General features: G+C 43.9%; 1 protein-coding gene across 2 annotated transcripts in view; it reads left to right on the top strand.

Annotated features, from left to right (window-relative positions):
- The window catches only part of COL20A1 (collagen type XX alpha 1 chain), a 133,070-nt gene that overhangs the window by 13,607 nt on the left and 96,916 nt on the right, over window positions 1-22,547 (top strand). For both annotated transcript variants that reach the window (XM_083146760.1, XM_083146761.1), the window contains 13 exons: window positions 6,046-6,156; window positions 6,529-6,672; window positions 7,528-7,644; window positions 8,398-8,529; window positions 15,948-16,103; window positions 17,162-17,281; window positions 17,364-17,528; window positions 17,671-17,835; window positions 17,924-18,096; window positions 19,557-19,686; window positions 21,080-21,222; window positions 21,319-21,442; window positions 21,523-21,659. In XM_083146760.1, the coding sequence (XP_083002886.1) occupies window positions 6,046-6,156; window positions 6,529-6,672; window positions 7,528-7,644; window positions 8,398-8,529; window positions 15,948-16,103; window positions 17,162-17,281; window positions 17,364-17,528; window positions 17,671-17,835; window positions 17,924-18,096; window positions 19,557-19,686; window positions 21,080-21,222; window positions 21,319-21,442; window positions 21,523-21,659 (1,817 nt within the window). The remainder of the gene's footprint in view (window positions 1-6,045; window positions 6,157-6,528; window positions 6,673-7,527; window positions 7,645-8,397; window positions 8,530-15,947; window positions 16,104-17,161; window positions 17,282-17,363; window positions 17,529-17,670; window positions 17,836-17,923; window positions 18,097-19,556; window positions 19,687-21,079; window positions 21,223-21,318; window positions 21,443-21,522; window positions 21,660-22,547) is intronic.

Here is a 22,547-nt window from a genome sequence, read left to right as displayed (position 1 = left end):
AGGACCTGGTACAATGAAATCTCTGGGACCCCCAAACCGCACCCCCTTTGAACAGCAGAATTGTATTACATTGCTTATTGAATGTGTTTTTTATTTTTACAAAGAAATATAATTAATATTCACCATGCAATGTAATATGAGAGGGCAGATAGGAGGGCACAGCATTGTGTAGTTCAGTGCGTTGAGTGATGTCACTAAACTCATTAGTATTGGTAACCGGACAGGTTACCTAGCCCATGGGAGTTACCGGTGGTTGGTCCCAGTAAGTTCCTTTCCAGGGATCTAGGTTGAAATGTGAGAAGGTGGCCGTCTGGTGCCTTTATAAACCACTGCTAGGCACTGCTGCAGCCATGCTTCCAGCTCCTGAGCCCCTGAGAACCTTAGGTGCCCTCACAAAATGGGGCCCAGTATGGATGTACTCTTTGATCCCTGGGCAGTATGGATGGTGTAATGGTTAGCTCTACTTATTATTTAGATCTACTGGGCAGTATGGATGGTGTAATGGTTAGCATTACTGCCTCACAGCACTGAGGTCATGGGTACGATTCCCACCATGGCCCTAAGTGTGCGGAGTTTGTATATTCTCCCCGTGTTTGCATGGAATTCCTCCGGGTACTCCGGTTTCCTCCCACAATCCAAAAATATTCTGGTAGGCTAATTAGCGCCTAACAAAAAAATAACCCTAGAATGAATGTGTGTGCATGTACATGTGATGTCATAGGTAATATAGATTGTAAGCTCCACTGGGGCAGGGACTGATGTGAATGTTCAAATATTCTCTGTAAAGCGCTGCGGAATATGTGTGTGCTATATAAGAAACTGTTAATAAATAAATAAAATAAATAAATTATCCCCTCTCAACCTGTCGCCAGCCTTACTTATACACATAATTTTGGGAGGTGATAGTGGTGTCAGCAAAGGTGGAACTGTGAAAAGTGGTGGCATAGAGAGGAATCTACTACAGCTTATGAAAGGCATCAAAACTGTGTCTGTGGAATAGTTTTGTTCATGGGAAGTAACAGACTGCTATGAAGAACACCTGGCAAGATATGTAGGGGGAGATTCTGTAAAGCAATTATGCGGTAAAAACCCCGTTATCTGGGTTTTTGGCGCATTTTGGTATGCAGCAAAACCCGCTTGGTGGGTTTTCGCTGCGAGGGGTATCGCCAGCAAAAATTTTCATTGCAGCGCCCAATTGAGTCTGAAATGAGTTGTGCCCAGTGGAAAAATCATTAGATGTGAGCAGCTTACGAATGGTGTGCGAGTGTATGCAGCCTAGCGAACAGGTCTGAATCAGGCCCTATTTGCTTTTGCACTACTGACTGGCACGGTTACCCAGATTTCTGCATTACATAACTAGCCCATCTCTATTACATTTTATAGGTAAGTATCCAGTGGCACCGAGAGGGGGGGCGGGTACTTTTTGCCATGGGCCAGGATCTAATGGAGGTACCAGGGCCCCTTACCACTCCCCCTTTGCAGAGAGCCAGGCATTGGGGGAGAGAGGACAGGCTACGCAGCCTCTCTCCCCAGCCCAGCACACACTGCTCAATGCTGAGCTGGAGAGAGAGGCAGTTGCAGTGGCAGCCTATCCTCTCTCTCCTTGAGTGGATGTCCACCCACTCCCTTGGGCCAGGTCCACTTATCATACCCGTACCACAGCAGAGCCGTTGGCACCCCTGTAAGTATTACAGTTGTGTCTATGGCTTAGATGCATACCTGCACATTTATCTACATTAGATTTCATGTGTAATTTCATAGATCCATTTTTGGTCCCTGTCGTCAATAGGTTGCAGAGCACCCTTGGCCTTGAATCGGTCGCACAATTCTCATTACGGTCCTGCTTGTGGTACATAGATAATAGTTTTGACCTGTTTTTAGTATGTTCGATTCATTGGGAATTATTCCATCAATTTTTTTTTTTTATTCAATAATCTTTATTTCATCTCTTTTGTATAAAATTTACAAGTGCCCCACATTACTACATTCATCTTGACATACTTATTCCATCAATTTACACAATTTTGTATTTGGTGCCTCCAGGTGCGTTGGTTCTGAATTTAGAAGTACATAAATGTAATGCCGCCCCATACACGGTGCTTTAGCACATCGCATGCGTTTTGAAACTGAAGCGATGCAATCTAGTTTAAAACGCATGGTGCATATCGCACCGTGTATGGGCGGCATAAGTGCTATTATCATGTAGCATAGAGCCACCAGACCAGAGATGGCTTACCGTAGCTAGTAGCTTATCATATGGTTGCAAATGTATGTAATTGACATATATGCATGCTATGATAAAGTCTTATGGCATGCCCCCAGCCCCTTTGTCTCCGTGAATAGAGCAGGGGAGCAAGTGAGAAGGGGCCCGGCTTCCAGCTGCCCCAGCCCCAACTACGTGACCCTACAGACCCCCCAAAAAGTTATTGTCCTGCGAAAAAATCGGGAGAGTTGGGAGGTACGTCATTGGGTATAGCATCTGCTTACAGTATCCGTTCCAATGTGTTAAATGAATAATGTATGAGATGTATATTGCTTGTTTTATTTGATGTAATAAATACTCAGAAAGTAATAGCATTACTATTATAAAAACATGTTGGCAGCGGGTACTGCTCAGAAACTAGGCAGAAATGTTCTTTATGAGCAATTCTCACAGCCTGGCAACAAGGAGAAGAAGAAAAACTCTGATTGTGCAGCTAATTTAACTGGCAGCTGAACGTTATGTTAAATAGACAAATCGCTGACTCCACTTTCACTATTCACTTAATGGATCAGATCATTTTCTTCTTGCTTTCATGTAATTGAAATATAAGAGGTACTGTTTGCAAAAGATTGATGCTTTTTCGTTAACGGTTTCCAGAATACATTTTTCTTTATAAAGAGGGTTCAACAGAAGTGGGGAAATAAATTTAAATGTTCTGTTAAATGTGTATTATGGAGTTACTAAACACACAGGGTGATTCTAGACTGGCCATTGCAAGCAGTCAAAAAGCATCACTCCTCCAATTATTTTCCAATATATTGCTTTCATACCTCCCAGCTTATGGGAGTTAGGCAAGAGAAACATTCAATGCATGTCCCAAAAGAGGTCTGGTTTATCAGCTCTAGGGCGGGATGCTCTAACATCTGCGCCCCGCGTCCGCCGCACATCGCTGGGTACCGCTGACATACTTATCGCATATGCTTTAACGGTACTTGTTTCCTATCTGGGCGCCCAGGTTTTCTACGTACGGCACCGTAATGAAATCGGATCGCATCGCATCGTACACACACACGATATTGAACGATGCGATGCGATGCGATGCGATGCGATCCGATTCGATTTCCCATAGGAAACAATGTGAAATGGCTCAATTTAGCCAAATTCTCATAGGAACAATAGTAAATGGGCCAAAAACACCCCTGAACATTGAAATGTCCCCCCAAAAGTAGTTGACGCCACCCCGCCATCAACGTGAACCCGAAGCGTGGCGAGCGCAGCGAGCCCGCGAGGGGCGGCGGTACGCGTCCTCCGACCTTTTCATGCCCTACTATCCACGTCGGCGTGGAGTGAGAATAGAATAGTGTGGCGAGCGCAGTGAGCCACCGAGCCCGAAGCGTGGCGAGCGCACGCGGATACCTTCACAGTTATACGCGTCCCCTCGCGGGCGACGCGGACACCTGGGAAGCCCGCGAAGGGACGCGTTTACCTGTGAAGGTATCCGCGTCCCCTCGCGGGGCTCGCTGCGCTCGCCACGCTTCGGGCTCGGTGGCTCGCTGCGCTCGCCACACTATTCTATTCTCACTCCACGCCGACGTGGATAGTAGGGCATGAAAAGGTCGGAGGACGCATACCGCCGCCCCTCGCGGGCTCGCTGCGCTCGCCACGCTTCGGGTTCACGTTGATGGCGGGGTGGCGTCAACTACTTTTGGGGGGACATTTCAATGTTCAGGGGTGTTTTTGGCCCATTTACTATTGTTCCTATGATAATTTGGCTAAATTGAGCCATTTAACATTGTTTCCTATGGGAAATCGAATCGCATCGCATCGCATCGCATCGTTCAATATCGTGTATGTGTACGATGCGATGCGATCCGATTTCTCTACGGAGAATAGCATGGTGCGCAATTAACTTAGTGGGCGCCCAGATAGGAAACAAGTACCGCTTTAACATATGCGATAATTATTGCAAAGGACAGCTATTACGTTAAGAGCTATCCTTTGCGTTGAGCCAGCGGTGGCTCCCCCCTCCCTCCCTTCCCCGGCTTACACAGTGCTGCTGCGGACGGGCTCTCCTCCTCCTCCCTGCACCCAGAAGAGGATTTTCAATGCAGGGAGGAGGAGGTCCAGGCAGCACAGCGCTGTGCTGCCCGGACACAGGTGAGGGGGGGGGGGGGGAGGCGCGAGGCGGCGGGGGTCCGTTCGGGGTGGCGTGGGTGCGTTAATGAGCCCATAGGTTTCTATGGGGTATCGCCAGCTTTTGCTGGTGATACTCCCCGCAGCGAAGACCCGCTGTGGCGGGTTTTGCTGCATATCAAAATGCGGTAAAACCCCGGTAATGGGGGTTTTACCGCATATTTAGATTAGAGAATCTCACCCCTACTGTTACTCATTTTATAAATGTGTAATGTCTACTTATTCTACAATGTACTTGTGCAGTGTTATTCTGGATTACAGTGGGGGAGTACTGGTGTGTGTAGCAATAATGTAGCCCATACACTTATGAGGTATTGCATGCAATCTTTTGATTTCGACCGCATCTGTTCGATAAATTGAATGATTGTATGTACATTTTAGTGACCATGCAACGCAATGCGCGGGCCCACTGGTCGAATGTTGCGTTGATAGATAGTATGTGCTGCACATAATATTGATTGAATTGCAGGAGGGATAGCATGTGGTTTTTGACCACATGCGATCGCTCGAATGCAATCCGTGGTTTGAAATTATTTACTTGGTGCATCACCCACAGAGAGGTCACGAATTCCATAATATAAAATATGTTCTAAGACACTACACAAGAGCTTCACTGTATGAGTGGGAATGGTAGATGGACCTTGGCTCACCTATAGAAGAGGGCTATTGGCAGGAAATTAAAGAATTGTATTCCACTGTCAATGTGGTCAATTCTAATTCAACTATATCTGTAGTCCTCTATACTGTGCTTACAGTATGCAGTGAATGTGTTACAGATACAGTGATGTTCATGTTATCTTTCACCATTAATGATTGTCATTGTGGACTGTTTATGTATACACAACCCATTAATTCTGCATTCTAATAAGATACCTGCATTCTTTGAATTTGCCACTAGGTGTCACAATGACATCATCCTCATTTTTATGCCGCAGAATTGTTTCTATTGAATGATTGATTAGTGGGAGTAAAAGGGAGTTATGGCTGAGATGGGCTTGAAGTCCTTTTTTCTTTTTAACTAAAAGCAATCAATCATATTATTGCTTATTATAGCTTATCTTAGACCACATACAGCTACATTTATTTTTGATCTAATATCTGATTGGTTTCTCTGGGCAGGCCCTTCAGCTGGACTTGTAAAACTACTTTTTTGGAGTGAATGCTAGGACTTGTAGTTCTACACACACTGTTTTGCTACAGGTTGCATTAGCATGTTCAATTCATTTTGTGGGCAGGGTCAGGCTTGTTGGGGTGCCCTTTCCCCACCTCCCACCCCCACTTAGCAGTTCGGAGCAATACTCTTTCTTCCTAGTACTGGAAGTGTGGCATATAGCTGTGATATCACAGCCAACTGACACTGACATTGAAACTCTGCGTCCAAATGCTAAAAAACTGTATTTTGTATGACCAATTACTATAAAGAGATATTAACCTCTTCAGTGGTAATCACAAGAATTTTCCGGGCTATGCCTCAGTGCCCAAACTGGCAAGCCCAGAAATTTCTAGGGATTGTCGCTGGTTAGCTCCGGGCAGTGCTGCAGAGCTGATGGCTGAAGTCAGCTTCAGCACTGCCCGGCTCCGGCTGCTCAGCGGCGCATCCTGTTCCACTTTTACATAAAGTGGCAAAATGATTTTTCATCTGATTGCAGGTTCCGGACGAATAAGGCTGGCCGTTCTGGCCGAGGACAGGCTCCAGATGAAATGGAAGGAGACGGAGGGGCTTAGCAATGGTTATAAAGTTCTAGTAAAGCCAATGACAGGTAAGGATGAGTAGGAGGGTGCTGGAAATTATCCCTAAATCAGCAATTACCAAAAGACCCTTTTCAGTGGCAAAAGTTTTTCCCAGTTGCCCAGAGGCAAGATAAATGATGGTGCCCCCACCACCTCCTTATATAAATATATGTATGCATGCGTGTATGTATGTTATGTATATTTTGTTTATAATAAAGAGAGTGTTATGTGTACAGTCCTGCTAGGAGGGGAATTCAGACACATAAGCAATATCAACAGCTTTTAATGAACTGATTCAAACTTGTAAGGGAGGATAGGTGCCCCCTAGGGAGCAGAATCCCGGTGGCCGATGACCTCCATTGCCTCCCAGAGTTCTGCTTCTGACCCCTTTCTCATTTTAGGTGACTCTGAGCAGGAGGTAATGCTGAAAACCAAAACTCCGAAAGTGACAGTAGGAGGTCTGGACCCTGGGAAGGAATACATCCTCCAGATACATGTGATTCAGGGAGACCAAGACACTCTGATAGCCAAGAAGAGGTTTATTAGTAAGTAGACTGTGCCAAATTAGGGTCCTCCATAATCCTAGAGCTAAAAGCTATTAAGCCAGTTGGTTCTGTTTGACAGGCCTCTTTCAACAAATCTATATTTTTAAATTTGCTATGTACATGGGTATTCAGTTAGTAAGGTATCAAGACTTCTCATGTGTGTTGTGTTGTGTTGTGTTGTGTTCTTTATTTCATTCTAATTTCCCACCAGACCTGAGCATGTAGACCACTACTTTCCCTTGCGGCCATTAGACAGTGCCTCATAAGATGACGGGGCTGGCGGAAACATAGTCAAATATTGAGGTGCACAGTGTTATCAGATTTCTGCGTTTAAGGGGCACATCTGCAGCTGAAATTCTTCACCAACATCAGGGGGTGCGGTGATAATGGAATGTCATGGAAACAGGTTTAGGGCACTACCTTTGATAACAGCATGCCAGACTTGGCCACCCATGCTTCTCCTGTTGGGTGGTATATAAGGGCCCTTACAAAAGATTGTAAGGGCCCCTATATACCACCCAATGGTGAAAAATGTATATAGCACATGTTACTTTGACAGGAAAGGTGGGCCCCTCTCAGCTATGGGCCCCATAGCAGCTGCACCTATAGTAGTTATGCTCTAGGGCTAATATCAGTCATTGATACAATGCACTACAGTGCGTGTGTACTGTATATACCAATGTTTCTGGGGATGTGTATAATGACTGAGGCTGAAGCCACTGCAGTTCTCCTCACAGGCAGCAAAATAGTTAAATATACTTCTGCTTTTAGGGAGATGCTTAGAGGGTTTATGTAATATGTATTCATGTGAATGTTCATAACCAATTAAGTCTTTTGCCCCTTGTATAATTGCAGTAGAGAATTTGAAAGCTCAAGTCAATAATGAGAAGAAGAAATCAGAAGTGACTCCAATACCAAGGATCATAGAGATAGAACCCCCGTCACCTTCAGAGGGCAGCACAACCGACATAGGTTAGCATGGGTTGAATCTGTCAGGAGGAGACTAGAAAGGGAATAGGAAAGCTGAAGCTTCCAAGTTTGGGCTTTATATTTCCTTATCTACAATAGTTGTTTCCAGCTGTGCTGGAAATAGCAATAAGCTCTCATAAGCACTGCCCTCTCTGCCCCGTGTCCCCTGTCCCACCGTATGCTCAACCTCAATGTACCTGCAAAGTTTCTGCTGATTTTTTATTTGTGTATGTTATTATTTTGCTTTCTTTTATTCCCATTACAAATGACTAGCTCCTAAATATACAGTATGTGTGTGTGTATGTATGTATATATATATATATATATATATATATATATATATATATATATATATATATATATATATATATATATATAAACAACGTCCGGCGGCACTCAGGATAATGAAAGAAGGACACAGCCACAGGCGCTCTTAAGCCAATGTTTCAATAAGTTTAACTTATTTTCATCAGGGCATCACCGGAAACGTTGGCTTAAGAGTGCATGTGGCTGTGTCCTTCTTTCATTATCCTGAGTGCCGCCGGACATTGTATGTTTGTGAGGACGAGTGCTCTTAATTGCGGATGTAATAGGACAATATTATCTCTCAGTTTCTCCTAATGCACATGTAGCCTATACCTGGTGAAGTGTCTTGTGTTCCTGTTACTTCTTTGGATTAACCATATATATAGTTGTCTTGAATGTAAAAAAAACCCCACAATGTTTATGTATTTATTTGTCTTTCTTACTTAATAGAAAAGGAGCAGCTGGTTACCCTAAGCAACAGATCACAGGCCTCTGACGGAAAGAGAACTCCTAAGCCTACCCAAAAACCTTCCTCCAAAACAGAGCGAGAGGTGTCTGCTACACCGGGTACCCCACGGAAAGGTAACATGGCCCTGCAGACAGTGTTTAATCATGATGACTGCCAAAGAGGCATATTCATATACCCTGGCCTACAGATTCAGCATCATCTTATTTATCATTGCTGTGTCAACTGTCTACTGCAAAAGGCTAACTAGTGCTGCACATTACAGACTCAGTCCACATCAATCTCAATAGAGACTGCAGCCTATTCCCTATGTACCAAGCTCCAAAAACCATAATCAGAGGTGACAAGAGGGCAGGAGGGACTCTAGGGTGTGCCCAGTCTGTGTCCCTCTTACTCCTTCTGCGACCATCCGCACCACCTGTGTAACGGCTGGCGATCCTGCAAAACCTATAATTTGTTTGAATGATAAAACTAAACCACCCCAGATTTGGCAACACCCCTTTAGTATGTGGGAATGTGGGCTGAGTGTACTGTAGCTACGCACAGCTTGGTCCCAAAGGCTACTCCCATCCTCAGATGGCGGGTGCCGTTTTATATCTACGGAAGTATTGAGAGAGATCAAGTGATCCCTATCACACAGCCTCCATCTGGCACAGAGCAGTATCACAACTTGCACTGTGCACATGTTAGTAACCATTGAGGAGTCTTTAAAAAAAAGACAAAAGACTCCTCTAATGTGCTAGACAGAACTTTATTGAAAGTGCTGTCTCTTCAGAATTGATGTCTTCTGAATATGCAGGTCAATTTGGCTATATAGCCAAATGACCGGATCCAAGATAGCTATCTAGAAGATCAACTCCTGTTTACCCTAGATGTGGAATCCCTTTACACCAGTATGGAACACAGACTGGGGATAACAGTAGTTCCTAACAACAGAGGGCATGGACGAATTTGGAGAATTCTTACTCACCTTACTCAAATTCGTACGCAACAGAAATGACTTAACATTTGACTAAATATTATTTTCAGGTCTGAGGAACAGCAATGGGTGCGGCTTGTGCACTGAGCAATCTCTTCCTCGTATGGTGGGAGAGAGAAGATGTCTTTTCAGAAAACAATGAAGTACACACCAATAGGGTCATCTCATGGATAAGACATATTGATGATATCAAGCTTACCTGGCAGGGGGACCACAATAGTCTGTTACTATGTATTGATGTACTTAACAACAACAATCTCTGGGCCAGATTCTCTAAGCTTCAAAAGTGATAAAATGGAGAGTGATAAACAGCCAGCCAATCAGCTCCTACCTGCCATGTCACAGACTGTGTTTGAAAAATGTCAGGCAGGAGCTGATTGGCTGGCTGTTTATCACTTCTCCATTTTATCACTTTTGAAGCTTAGAGAATCTGGCCCTCAATCTGAAGCGGACTCACACTATAATCAAAAATGAAAAAAACTTTCCTACATCTCTCTATCGCCCAGAAACTAACAATTTACAGACAAAACTTTTCAGAAAGGAAACCTCTACGAATAGTATTCTATTTTAGGATAGTGCCCATTTCCCCCCTACAATTAGGAACCTCCCAAGGGTTCTTACGGCTAAGGAGAAACTGTTCCACCAAAGAAATTTTCGCTACTCAAAGCACAGAACTCACCACCATACTTAAAAGAGGATATAGTAAGGGGTCTGTCAAAAGTGCAAAACATTTTGCATCAAGTACAAACAGAGAAAAAACAGTAGACAAAAAACCAGTCACACGATTTGTAACCAACTATTCTGACCAATGGAGGCACTTACAAGGCATTATTTATAAAAACTGGCCAATTTTACAAATTGAATGATATCGGTGGCCAGTATCTTTCAATGTGTATATGCAATATTGGTACCCACGGCCAATATTGCTACTTATATTAGCTGCAGCACCCGTTGTTTAGTATGCATGGGGCTTAAATCTCCAGCTCTACAAAAGAGAAGCTATGAGGTTCTGGATAATACAAATCATTCATTACCTGTAAGTAATCATATCTATTTGTGCACTCGATTAACCCTTTGAGTGCCAACATCTCTGTGAGCGATGCGCAAAAGATCGGCTAAAAATACCGGCGTCGCGCTCATTTGTTATTTAAATTCAAATCAAAACCGTTGTGTAAAAAAGATTATATTTCCTATATAAGGTAAACATTACCGGTCAGTTTGATGAATAAAAATGTTTGCTTGGCAATTTTCACACCTATTTTGGCAAATTCACTTGGCACTCAAATGGTTAACAACGTCACCTGGTTTGAAATAAAACATGAAAGTTGAAATCCTGGCAGATGCGTAAACCGCTTCCTTTTTTTTATCCGGCCGCAGCTGCATCACATTATCCACTAAGCATTAGCATCAAAGTAGAGGAAACTTTGGCAACACAGCCGTTTTATTGTATCAGGAATCTGTGTTCATCTTCCAAAATCCGCTAAAAGCATTGTAACCAATGTTCAGAATCAATCATGCACAGCCAGTGCCATGCACATTTCCTATTCACTGCCTTGTAAATCTGCACGTGAAGGGTTTGCCAATGATCTTTCCTCAGTACTGTATACTCTGCCTAGTCTGTTATAGGCATGATGAGATGACCCTCTTGTTTTCAATGCACAGTTGTAGTTATCCAATCCTGTACAGTCAGGGCCGGTGCCACCACTATGCAGCTGTAGGCAGTTTGCAGCAGCCCCCCCCCCCCCGGTTGGAGGTGAGTGGCACCGGCGGCGGGCACAACTCCCCCTTCACCCCCTCCGGAGCGACTAGGCATCACCCGCACACTTAGCGGCACCGGCGGCCGCATCACCTGGCATCCCCTGGCAAAGCACCCCCCCCTCTGTGGAATGCCGCGGCAATTACCGGCAACCCCTCCCCGTGTAGAACGGCCAAATCAGAGCACCCCCGGGGAGCGGGTGAGCACCGGAGCGACCCCCCGTCTTGCACCGGCACTGTGTACAGTTCTACATGTTGCTAGGAATATGCCTGTAAAACATATGTATTAGCAAGGAAGGGCTGCAATTTGTGAATGTACAAAAGGACAGCACAAATTCCACTTTACGTTACTAGTCTGTTTCTGAAGAATACATCTATATTTTCAGGAAAAATCATCTGTAATGATTTTTAAAACTATTCACAAGATGCAAAATTTAGCATCTTCTGATTTTGCAGATTTTGGGTGTACCTGGAGCATAGTTGCCTACCCTCCTGCATACTGCAGGAGACTCCCTGAAATAACTGCAATCTCCCTCTCTCCCTCATTAGTCTAGCAATCTCCCTCATTTCACCTAGCCCACATTACACTGTTACATTTTTGGGAAAAAAATGAATGAGACAGATACATTTACATTGAATCATCAGCACCATTTCCCAGCACTTGACCAAGTAAAGTATCTCTCACTAACTGCTTTGGGGCTCATCTACATTCATATATAAGTCATTGTAAAAGATTCCCCTCAGATGTAGGAGTACACACCCACGCTTCTAGGTGCCACATTCACAATCTCTTCACTATCTCTCCATATATGGAACTAGACACGCCCTTTGGGAGGAGCATGACACGCCCACTCATTGGGGCGCTGTGCAATATTCTACCAACTATAATCTCCCTGAAATTAGTTTTCAAAAGTAGGCAAGTATGACTTGGAGGAAGCCGTCCAAGCGTATTTCCCCCTATTTATGAACTTACATGCAGAGTGACATGAGATTTCATTTTGTGGGACAAGAATATTTATTTAAGATTGAGGGAACAGTGAAGGAGAATGAAGATGCTTGTTCTAGTTTGGGGACTGAAAAGCATTTTGTTTCCCATGCAAGGTGGTACATTTACCTGATGTTGGTGTTTCCTATTGCAATCAATTAGATTCTTGCTTCATTTATCTTAGTAGGTAACCTGCAGCACTCCAATTGCTGTAGATTTACACATCCCAGGATGCCCTGCAGGGCCGCAACAGAGCTCGTGGGTCCCCCCCAACCCCGCCCCCGCTAGCAGCGTGTTTTTATATAATTACATATTGAATATCTTTTTTCTATTATTTCACAGATAAGCTTAACTATGCAATGTAATAAAATTCTGTTGTACTACTACTGAGCATATATGAAATATACATCGCATAGTGAATATGTCATTGTCTGTAGTTTTTGTTACAATTAATAACTGCCTATTCAGAAATCTCCCCAAAAACTTTTTTCACATTGTCATTATATTATTGTGTGTAGAATTTTGAGGAGAAAAAAATTATTTTATTCCATTTTGGAATAAGGCTGTAACATAACAAAATGTGGAAAAGTGGAGGGCTGTGAATACTTTCTGGAAGCACTGTATAATTATATATAATCAAGGGGCCCAGACTGTACACTCTCTAATGATTATGCAAACCAATGTTGTGGTAGCTACACCCCCTCTGAAGACTGGCCACACCCCTAAACATGGACCTTTACAGCTGCATTTCCTGGGTGGGCACTTCATGACCCAGTCTAACACTGTATGATGCTGTTGATCAATTTAAACCAATACAATACAGATATTTTCAGTAATACAAATTGACATGAATAAACCATGATAACGTTGGGTGGAATGCATCTGGAAAGCAGGTCTGTTTGCAAACTATTTTTATGCCACTGCCCTTAATCAAATGGGTCAGTTTGATTCTGCACAGAGCTGAACCTTAGAGCATACTTGCAAACTTTTGAAAACTAGTTTCAGGGAGATTATAGTTGGTAGTAGAATTTTGCGCAGTGCCCCATAGAGCGGGCATGTCATGCTCTACCCAAAGGGCATGTCTAGTTCCATATATGGAGAGATTGTGAATGTGGCACCTAGAATCGTGGATGTGTACTGCTACATCTGAGAGGACTCTTTTAAAATGACATATACAAATGTAGATGAGCCCCAACGCAGTTAGTAACAGCTACTATACTTGCAAAAAAGTCACTGATACGTGTCAGGGATTATTCCATATAAATAGCCACAAGAAATGCATTCATTTCTCGTGGCTATTCATTGTGGGGTCATTGTGTTTTATCACCAATGCTGGGAAATGGTGCTGATGATTCAATGTAAAATGTATCTGTCTCTCATTCAATTTTTGCCCCCCCAAAAATGTAACAGTGTAATGTGGGCTAGGTGAAATGAGGGAGATTGCTAGACTAATGAGGGAGAGAGGGAGATTGCCGCTATTTCAGGGAGTCTCCTGCAGAATGCAGGAGGGTAGGAAACTATGCCTTAGACCAGTGGTGGCCAACCTGTGGCTCTTGAGCCTCATGCGGCTCTCCCCCCTTGTAAAGTGTGGCTCCTGCTCCCACTGCTGCCCGCCGCCCACCATCTGTCCCAGTCCCCCCTGCTGCCGGTTCCCTGAATCCCTTCTCCTTCTGAGGGTAGGAGATCGCGCATCGCGCATCTATCCTACCCCTTACTGTGCATCCTTGTGACTGGGCCATCCGCCAACCAGAGCTTGTGGGCCAGCAGCCAATCAGGAGCCGGCCAGTGAGCTTTGATTGGCGGGCGGCCTGGTCACAGGGAAGTGAGGGGGAAGGAGACACGCGGTGTGCTGTGCTCTCCTCCCATCAGTGACATGACAGGAGGACTGCAGGCGGACACCAGACTGTCCTCTCCCCGCCTGGCAGCAGCAGCAGCAACAACGGTGAGTGCTGCTGCTGGGAAATTTGCACTGTGGGGGCATAGCAGTTTGTGGCACTGTGGGGGCATAGCAGTTTGTGGCACTGTGGGGGCATAGCAGTTTGTGGCACGTTGGGGTCATAGCAGTTTGTGGCACTGTGGGGGCATAGCAGTTTGTGGCACTGTGGGGGCATACCAGCTTTTTGGCACTGTGGGGACATACCCGGCACAGTGTGGTGCATACCTGGCACCGTGGGGGCATATGTATATCTGGCACTATTGGGGGCATATGTATATATGGCACTGCATTATTGGAGGCATATTTGTATCACACCTACCCAAGAGGTCAAAATAGACTACGCCCCCTTTTTTGGCGCATGCGCCTTCGGCGCGCGCATGATGTCGGCTCTTTAGCTTGACTACCGATATTTTTCGGCTCTTTACCTCTGACCGGTTGGCCACCCCTGCCTTAGACTGTTGTGTGCAATTGCCCTTAGCCAGGTTTCTTCTAACACAATTGTAGGCTCTGTAATAGGTTGATCACACACACTCTTGTTTGCCTTCTTTCTAAATTACAGCTATGGCAACTTTATCTGATCCTTGTTTGAATGTTTTTGTGGCTACCAAAATGTTTTGGTACTTATGAGTTATCTGGGCGCCCGATTTTTTGATTGTATGCCTTAAGTTAAGGCATACAATCAGATGCGATGCGATGCGATATCGCATCGCATCGCATCGCATGCGACCATCGGATGCGATGACCCGATTTTTCCATAGGAATCAATGTTAAAATTGACGGAGTCCATTTTAACATGGAATTCAATGGGAAAAAGGGGTCCTCTTCATACCCCTACTATCCAAGTGGGCATGGAGTTGGATATAAACCTGTGGCGAGCATAGCGAGCCACCGAGCCCGAAGCGTGGCGAGCGAACGGTATTCTATGTCCCCTCGCGGGGCTCGCTACGCTCGCCACGCTTCGGGCTGGGTGTGTCGCTACGCTCGCCACAGGTTTATATCCAACTCCATGCCCACTTGGATAGTAGGGGTATGAAAAGGACCCCTTTTTCCCATTGAATTCCATGTTAAAATGGACTCAGTCCATTTTAACATTGATTCCTATGGAAAAATCGGGTCATCGCATCGCATCGCATCGCATCCGATGGTCGCATGCGATGCGATGTGCCCGATCCGACCCGATTTAGAAATCGGGCGCCCGGATAACTCATAAGTACCAATGTTTTACCTATGATTATAGGGACAATAACCTACCTTTTCTCCCTTCATGTGTGTTCTGCAGGGAAGTAAATGTACAAATACTGTAGTATCTGCTTGTTTTGTTCTGCCTAAGAGAGAAAGAGAGAGAGAAAGTTTCTTAACTCTAAGCATTCAGCCATTATTGGTCCTCAGTGGTCCCTTGTGCTTCTTTCCTTATCTCTTCTTCCTCCGCACTCCTCCCCTCTAATGTGTGATGTGAAAGTGCAGTTCTTTTATGTTCAGCATGGGGAGGTCTGGTGCACACAACGTTGGTTGGAGGAATTTATTAACACACACATAAACAAGTCTTATCTGGAAAGACAAAAAACTTTGATATTACATATTTGGCTTTTTAAGCGCTGCATGCAAAAAGCACTGTCACAGAATGCACCAAGAGTTTGTCCTGTAGAGATCTTTATATAGTTTTTTTAAATTATTTTGTTTATCTCCATTGAATAAATCCTATACACATTCTTTAAAAAAATGTAAATAAGTTTTAAGCAGGTATGAAGATGACAACATTTCTAGGCATTTCAGTATCATCATACAGTGTTACCCCTAATAATTAAAAATGTGGACACCACTGTTCTAAATCCCTTTATACTTACTCTGGATGCTATTGTATACATTTTTCTATCCCCAGGATCAATGCATCAATGTGATACAACACTTGAGTGGGACATTGTGTTACTTGTGGACAGCTCCTGGAGTGTAGGTCGCACCAACTTCAGGCTTGTGAAAAACTTCCTGTGGGGAATACTCAGCCCCCTCCACATTTCCCGGGACAAGATCCGCATCGGTAAAGTAATTCAATTCTGAGTCATGTGCAAAAATATTTATCCCAGGGTTGCCGACCCTCCCGGAATTTGCGGGAGTCTCCAGAAAATCGAGTCCCCCTCCCGGCCCCCCGGAAGGGTGGGCAACCCTCTCGGAATCAAGGGTACCCCCACTGAGCCCCCCCCCCCTATCACGGCATTTAAATGCTGCAATCCGCGGGTCTCAGAGGAGGAGGCAGAGCTAAAATGGCACAATCGTGCTTAATGACGTCATCGTTAAGCCCCGCCACCCCCAAACTCGTAATGAAAGATTCCTCTCCAGGCTTCTCCAGGAGAGGATTTTTTGCAAGTCGGCAACCATGATTTATCCCACAGTGATACGGTGGGCTCAAGATTGGAAAAGCATGTACAGTATTATATAACAAGTTTAGAAGCAGAGAAAGATAATTTGAAGTAATTTGATATGAAAGTGAAGACAGGAGCTAAAGTTGTGAAAGGACGAGAGGCGCTGGAGAAGAAAAAAGAGGAAGAGTTGGGAGCTGTAGTGGGACAAGGAGGAACAAGCGACCTAAGTAAGGTGGAAGAGAGAAGAGCTGGAAAGGGACAACCAGAAAGTGAAACAGGATGGCAGACTATAGAGAAGGGGGAGTGACAGTAGCTGGAGACGGCAGTAGATGGAAATCAGGGCAGGAGCTGGTAAAGTAAGAGACAAATATTGGACAATAGCAAAAAAATAGGAAGAGGCTGAAGCTGGTGATCGGCAAGATAGTACAAACAACATTGGAAGGGTAATAGATAGGAACTGAAAAGTGTGATAGAGACATGGTCTAGAGCAGTACAAATAGGAGAATATATGTCATTTTTTCCTTTAAATAACTATAACTTAGGAACTTGGAGGGAGATGTATCAAACCTTCTAAAGAGAAACTGTATGGGCAAATTGGCAACTATTTAGAAAGTTTGGTACATTTCCCCCATAATCTATTATTTTTTATGGGTAACCTAAAATAGTATTTCCACACGAGTAAAAGTATATGTATTTGTATTTTTTTGCGTATATTTTTCTTCTGTGACCCCTATAGGTCTATCCCAATACAGTGGAGAACCACAGACAGAATGGGATCTGAACATGTATTCTTCTAAGATTGAAGTATTAGATGCCATAAAGAGGGTGAAATATAAAGGAGGGAATACATTCACAGGTAGGCACCATTGGTATCTGAGACCAGGGTGCATGTTGCATATTCTCTAACCATTATGATATATATGTCCTTATATGGTTAGGTATGGCTCTCACCCATGTTGTGGAGGAAAATCTCAGAGCAGCTTCTGGGGCCCGGCCTCTGGCTGGGAAAGTGGTGATCCTCTTAACCGATGGGAAGTCTCAAGATGATGCAATCACAGTCGCACAAACCCTCAAACAGGCCGGAATATACATATTTGCTATTGGTATGCATACTCAGAGACCAGTTATATAAATAATCTATAAACAGGAATCCATACAAAGCCAATAAACATAGTATTATGGTTTGTACCAACCCTTTAAGGGGCTTTTCTTTATTTGCATTATATATTAATACTGACTCCGCAGGGGTGAAGAACGCAGATGAGTCGGAGCTGAGAGAAATGGCGTCAGTGCCAACAGAGCTGACTGTACATATGGTTCCGGACTTCCCAATGCTCAGCGCTTTGGTGGGAGATGTCTCCAGAGCTCTTTGCATGAGACTGAAGGAGAGGAAGAAGGAAGCAGATCTTGGTGAGGCACTTGTGATATCAAATTTGGGATTGGAATTTTGCTGTAATATATTTCAAGCTGTCCTGTGATATGTGGATCTTTTATCCAGGATCCCGGAATGTTGCTGTGCATGGAACCATTGACCCTCATCCCAGTCCCACGCATCTAGTGGTGTCAGATGTAACAGCCAAGACCATGAGACTGTCTTGGACCCCTCCACAACAGCCTGTCAGGAAGTACCGCATAGTTTACTACCCATCACGTGGCGGGACACCTCAAGAGGTAGAAAAATAACTCTTAGATTTCATCATAGATCATAAAAGCTTTTTTACCCTACAACACAAAATATATCTGTAGAAGTTTAGACCTACGTTTCATAATGGGGAGTCTTTTAAATGAAATAGTAAACCATAAAACATTGCTGACCTTTGCTCTTTACACACTAATTTAACTCAGTCTAAACCTGTGCTTGGCCAACAGTATTCCACATCTTGTTATTCATCACTGTTCAGCCCAATTTTTCTCCACTGTGATATGTCTATAACCCCTGACAATGGTGGGCATACATTTTTGGGACCAACACCCAACAAGGTCCAAAAGTCTACCTCTCACAGCACCCCCCTTCATCAATTAACAGCACTCCCTTCAGTAATCACCTCACAGACAAAAAGGGGTTTAAATAGTCAACATACAGAACCCCTGCTTCTTTAATCACCTCACAGTACCCCCCACCTCGTCAATAAACACCTGACCGCTGACACCGCTCATAATCATCAATATGACCTTATTGGAGGCCTCTTTGTTTCTTCTCACCTTTTAATGAAATGCTTTCATTGCTCCAGGATACACGTTTCATACTATTTACAGATTGCAAGTCATAGAACTAGACTACAACTCCCAGTAGCTCCCACCGTGGTAATAAGTGGGGTACATCCAAACTGTTACTGCCACTATGCGGTACTAGAAGCCTGGCTGGCATTGTCTTATTGGTGACAAGTTGAAACCATACAGCAAATAAAAACAAGAGGTGAAAATCAGATTTTTTGTGTTAAAATGCACAAGCAATATAACCTTATTTTAATAATATACACTTAAAAAACTCACATTTTGTTGAAAAATTCACTTATTAAAAACGTCTCTTCAGGGCCCCTCTGGGATTAGAGGCCCTGAAGTTTAAGATTCATAGTAGACTCACCCCTATCCCCTGATTATCTTCACTGTTCATGCTCTCTATTACAGCTAATACTGTATATGGCGATGTTCATTCCTCCTCAGTTTTCTTACTCAATCCTCTACGTTCTATCATTAGGCTTTGATCCAGCTGGTTTCTTAACCATCTGCTAAATACCTCTGCACCATACTCTCTTTTTCTCTCTTGCTCACTTCTAGCTGCACTATTGTTGTATATACTTGTGTATGGTTCCCCACCTTCATGGATTCTGAATGGATCAGCTGCCTCTGTTTATCACTTACTACATCTGTGTTATTGTTAATATGAGAGCGTGACTAAGGGCTGTGTGTGTGTGTGTATATATATATGGCCAAGGGCATCAATGGCCAAGGGCCAATCAAAGCGTGTGGATGAGCTTCTCAGGTGTCAGCAGACAGGGCTATGCTCCATGTCCTGGAATGGTTTATTCTGTGCCATTGATGGAGGGAAACCAACTGTTCTCTCCCATTGATGGCAAAACCATTTTACATCAGTTGGACCATCCCTACTTTCTCCTATTATGTCTTTGCAGGTGGTGTTAGATGGAGATACTTCTTCTGCTGTTCTTGTGAATTTGACCTCTCGTACAGATTACCTGGTGTCAGTGTTCCCCATTTATGTCAGCGGTGTGGGTGCAGGACTCCGTGGAATCACCTCTACCTGTGGGTGCCAACTAATATCAACATCTCAGTGGCTGCAGTTATTTGCAATACTAAACCGTGCTATAAAATGTTAAATAATGAGAAGGAACCCCCAGACAATGGAGGAAATGATAGGTGCTAGAGATTGGGAAACAGCATCAAAGTCCTCATACTCCTATGTGGGATCCTGTTCTAGTGAGTGCCCAGACTGTTAAGAAAGCCACCTATATTCTGTGATTACCAAGTCCCACCTATATTCTGTGATTACCCAGTCCCACCTATATTCTGTGATTACCCAGTCCCACCTATATTCTGTGATTACCCAGTCCCACCTATATTCTGTGATTACCCAGTCCCACCTATATTCTGTGATTACCCAGTCCCACCTATATTCTGTGATTACCCAGTCCCACCTATATTCTGTGATTACCCAGTCCCACCTATATTCTGTGATTACCCAGTCCCACCTATATTCTGTGATTACCCAGTCCCACCTATATTCTGTGATTACCCAGTCCCACCTATATTCTGTGATTACCCAGTCCCACCTATATTCTGTGATTACCCAGTCCCACCTATATTCTGTGATTACCCAGTCCCACCTATATTCTTTGATTACCCAGTCCCACCTATATTCTGTGATTACCCAGTCCCACCTATATTCTGTGATTACCCAGTCCCACCTATATTCTGTGATTACCCAGTCCGCTCCAGGAGGTTATTATAGGAAGGGGACTTTGATGCTGCTTCCCAAATCTATCCCTATATACCTAAGAGAGACCTAACAACAACCTTGACTTTAGCTTATTCAATATTGATATCTTTATTGTTTGTATATGGTACTCAGGTGTATTTATTTTAAATGTCTATTATTAGTTCATCCCTTGAATTATCTTAATCCTTCCACGGATACAGCGCTGTGGGTTTTAAATACTTTTCTCTTTCAGAGCCAGATGTATCAATCTTCAAAAAGTGATAAATGGGGAGTGATAAACAGCTAGCCAATGAGCTCCTACCTGCCATGTTACAGGCTGGGTTTGAAAAATGACAGGTAGGAGCTGATTGGCTGGTTGTCACTTTCCACTTTTTGAAGCTTGATATATATGGCCCTCAATGTTAAATAATGCTCTGCCTTGCCATATAATGCTCTATTAAATTGTGGTTAAGATTGTGCAAGCATCTGTGCTGAGCACACTTGGGATGCAGATGTACTACACCCTGAAGAGAGATAAAGTGGGCAGAGACAAAGTACCTGACAATCTGCTCTTAACTGTCATTGTACAGGCTGTTCTTGAAAAATGTCCATTATGAGCTGATTGGTTGGTACTTCATCTTCGTCCACTTATCTTTATCCAAGTACATCTGCCCTTGATCTATTATCTTTACAATTGTTTGTTAATCTTCTCCCCTCCAGTGCCAATCTCAGCTCCCCGTGCTCTTACGGTGGACCAGGTGGCAGACTCCTCTATACAGTTACATTGGCAACCATCAGAAGGAGCCATACACTACCTTGTGACCTACTCCACAGAGAATGATCGGGGGCTAGAGGTGAAAGAGGTAATGCTCAATGTGTCCTTACATGAATCTGGCTACTACTTTCTTCACTGTTATCATTACATTGGTAAGCATTTCACATCATAACTATGGTTCCAGGTTAAGGTGGAAGACACAAAGGTTCTTGTGTCTGGTTTGTCACCAAGCACCTTGTACAGTGTGACTGTGCTGGCTGTATCTGGAGATGAGTCCAGTGACCCTGTAACCGTACAACAAATGACAGGTAATTTATGAAATCTGTAATATCCAGGCCCCAGTGGGAAATAATGATGTCCATCCATAGTAACTTTAAATATTTTACAGAACCGAAGCTCCAAAATCTACACTTCACTAATGTCACTCATAGCGCTGTCACTGTGCATTGGGAGGTGATTCCTAGCGTCGGGCCTCTACAGCGTGTCTCATACGCATCTCATACAAGTCTCACTGACAGCAGAGAGGTTAGTGTACAGAGTGCCAGCCCTGTGGCCTACAGCTCCCACTAATAAATCCTTATCATACCCTGTTAGCAATGCAGGGAGCTGTGTTTGCTGTATGCAAATGAGGCTGAACAAAATGACATCAAATCATATTTGAGCAAAAGATGATATCAGGAGGCCCCATGATCTACTCACAGCTAATCCTTGTATGACAGGCTCAATACTCCTAAATTATCCATTGCCAAAAGTGGCGCTAGTCGTGAGTCATCCAGCTCTGGAAATGACACAACGGCTGTTCCCAAATGCTGTGAGAAACTCAATGCAAGTCCACTTATATTATATCTTGATGCATCATGTAGATTGCGGGGGAACTTGCTGACAATTTAGTCTTCAAGCTTATGGGGCCTACACACAGGGCGATTTCAGGGAATTTTGTAAGTGATTGGATTTTATATGACTAGATTGCTTAGAAAATGTCCCTACATCCCTCCGTGTGTAGGGGCCATGGTGACAGCAATGTGCGGGCCCGTGCACCACTATCGCACGTCAATTAATATCCAGCATACTGGATAAATCTAGTTATATGAGTGATCTTGCTGAGCGAACTAGCACCGCTCAGATTGTTCAGCAAAATCTCTACGTGTGTGAGCCCCATTAGTTCATCATCATCAACGTTTTCTTATGAGTGTCGGGGTGTGAACATATATTACAATCAGTTTCCCTAAGCTAGAGTTGTTTACACTACTTTCCTAATATGCCAAGGAGCAAATGACATAGGGCCTGATTCAGTATTGATCGCTGATCTGCAAAGTTGCAAATGACGGCGAGTAGATAGCCACCAACCAGACAGAAAGAAAACCTGCAACATGTATGGGTTGCGAATGGATCACTATTCACTATCTACTCTCA

This window comes from Crinia signifera, chromosome 6 (genome assembly GCF_055691185.1).
Source record: "Crinia signifera chromosome 6, ASM5569118v1, whole genome shotgun sequence".
Taxonomy (NCBI): Eukaryota; Metazoa; Chordata; class Amphibia; order Anura; family Myobatrachidae; genus Crinia; species Crinia signifera.
This window is presented reverse-complemented; position numbering and strand designations above follow the sequence as displayed.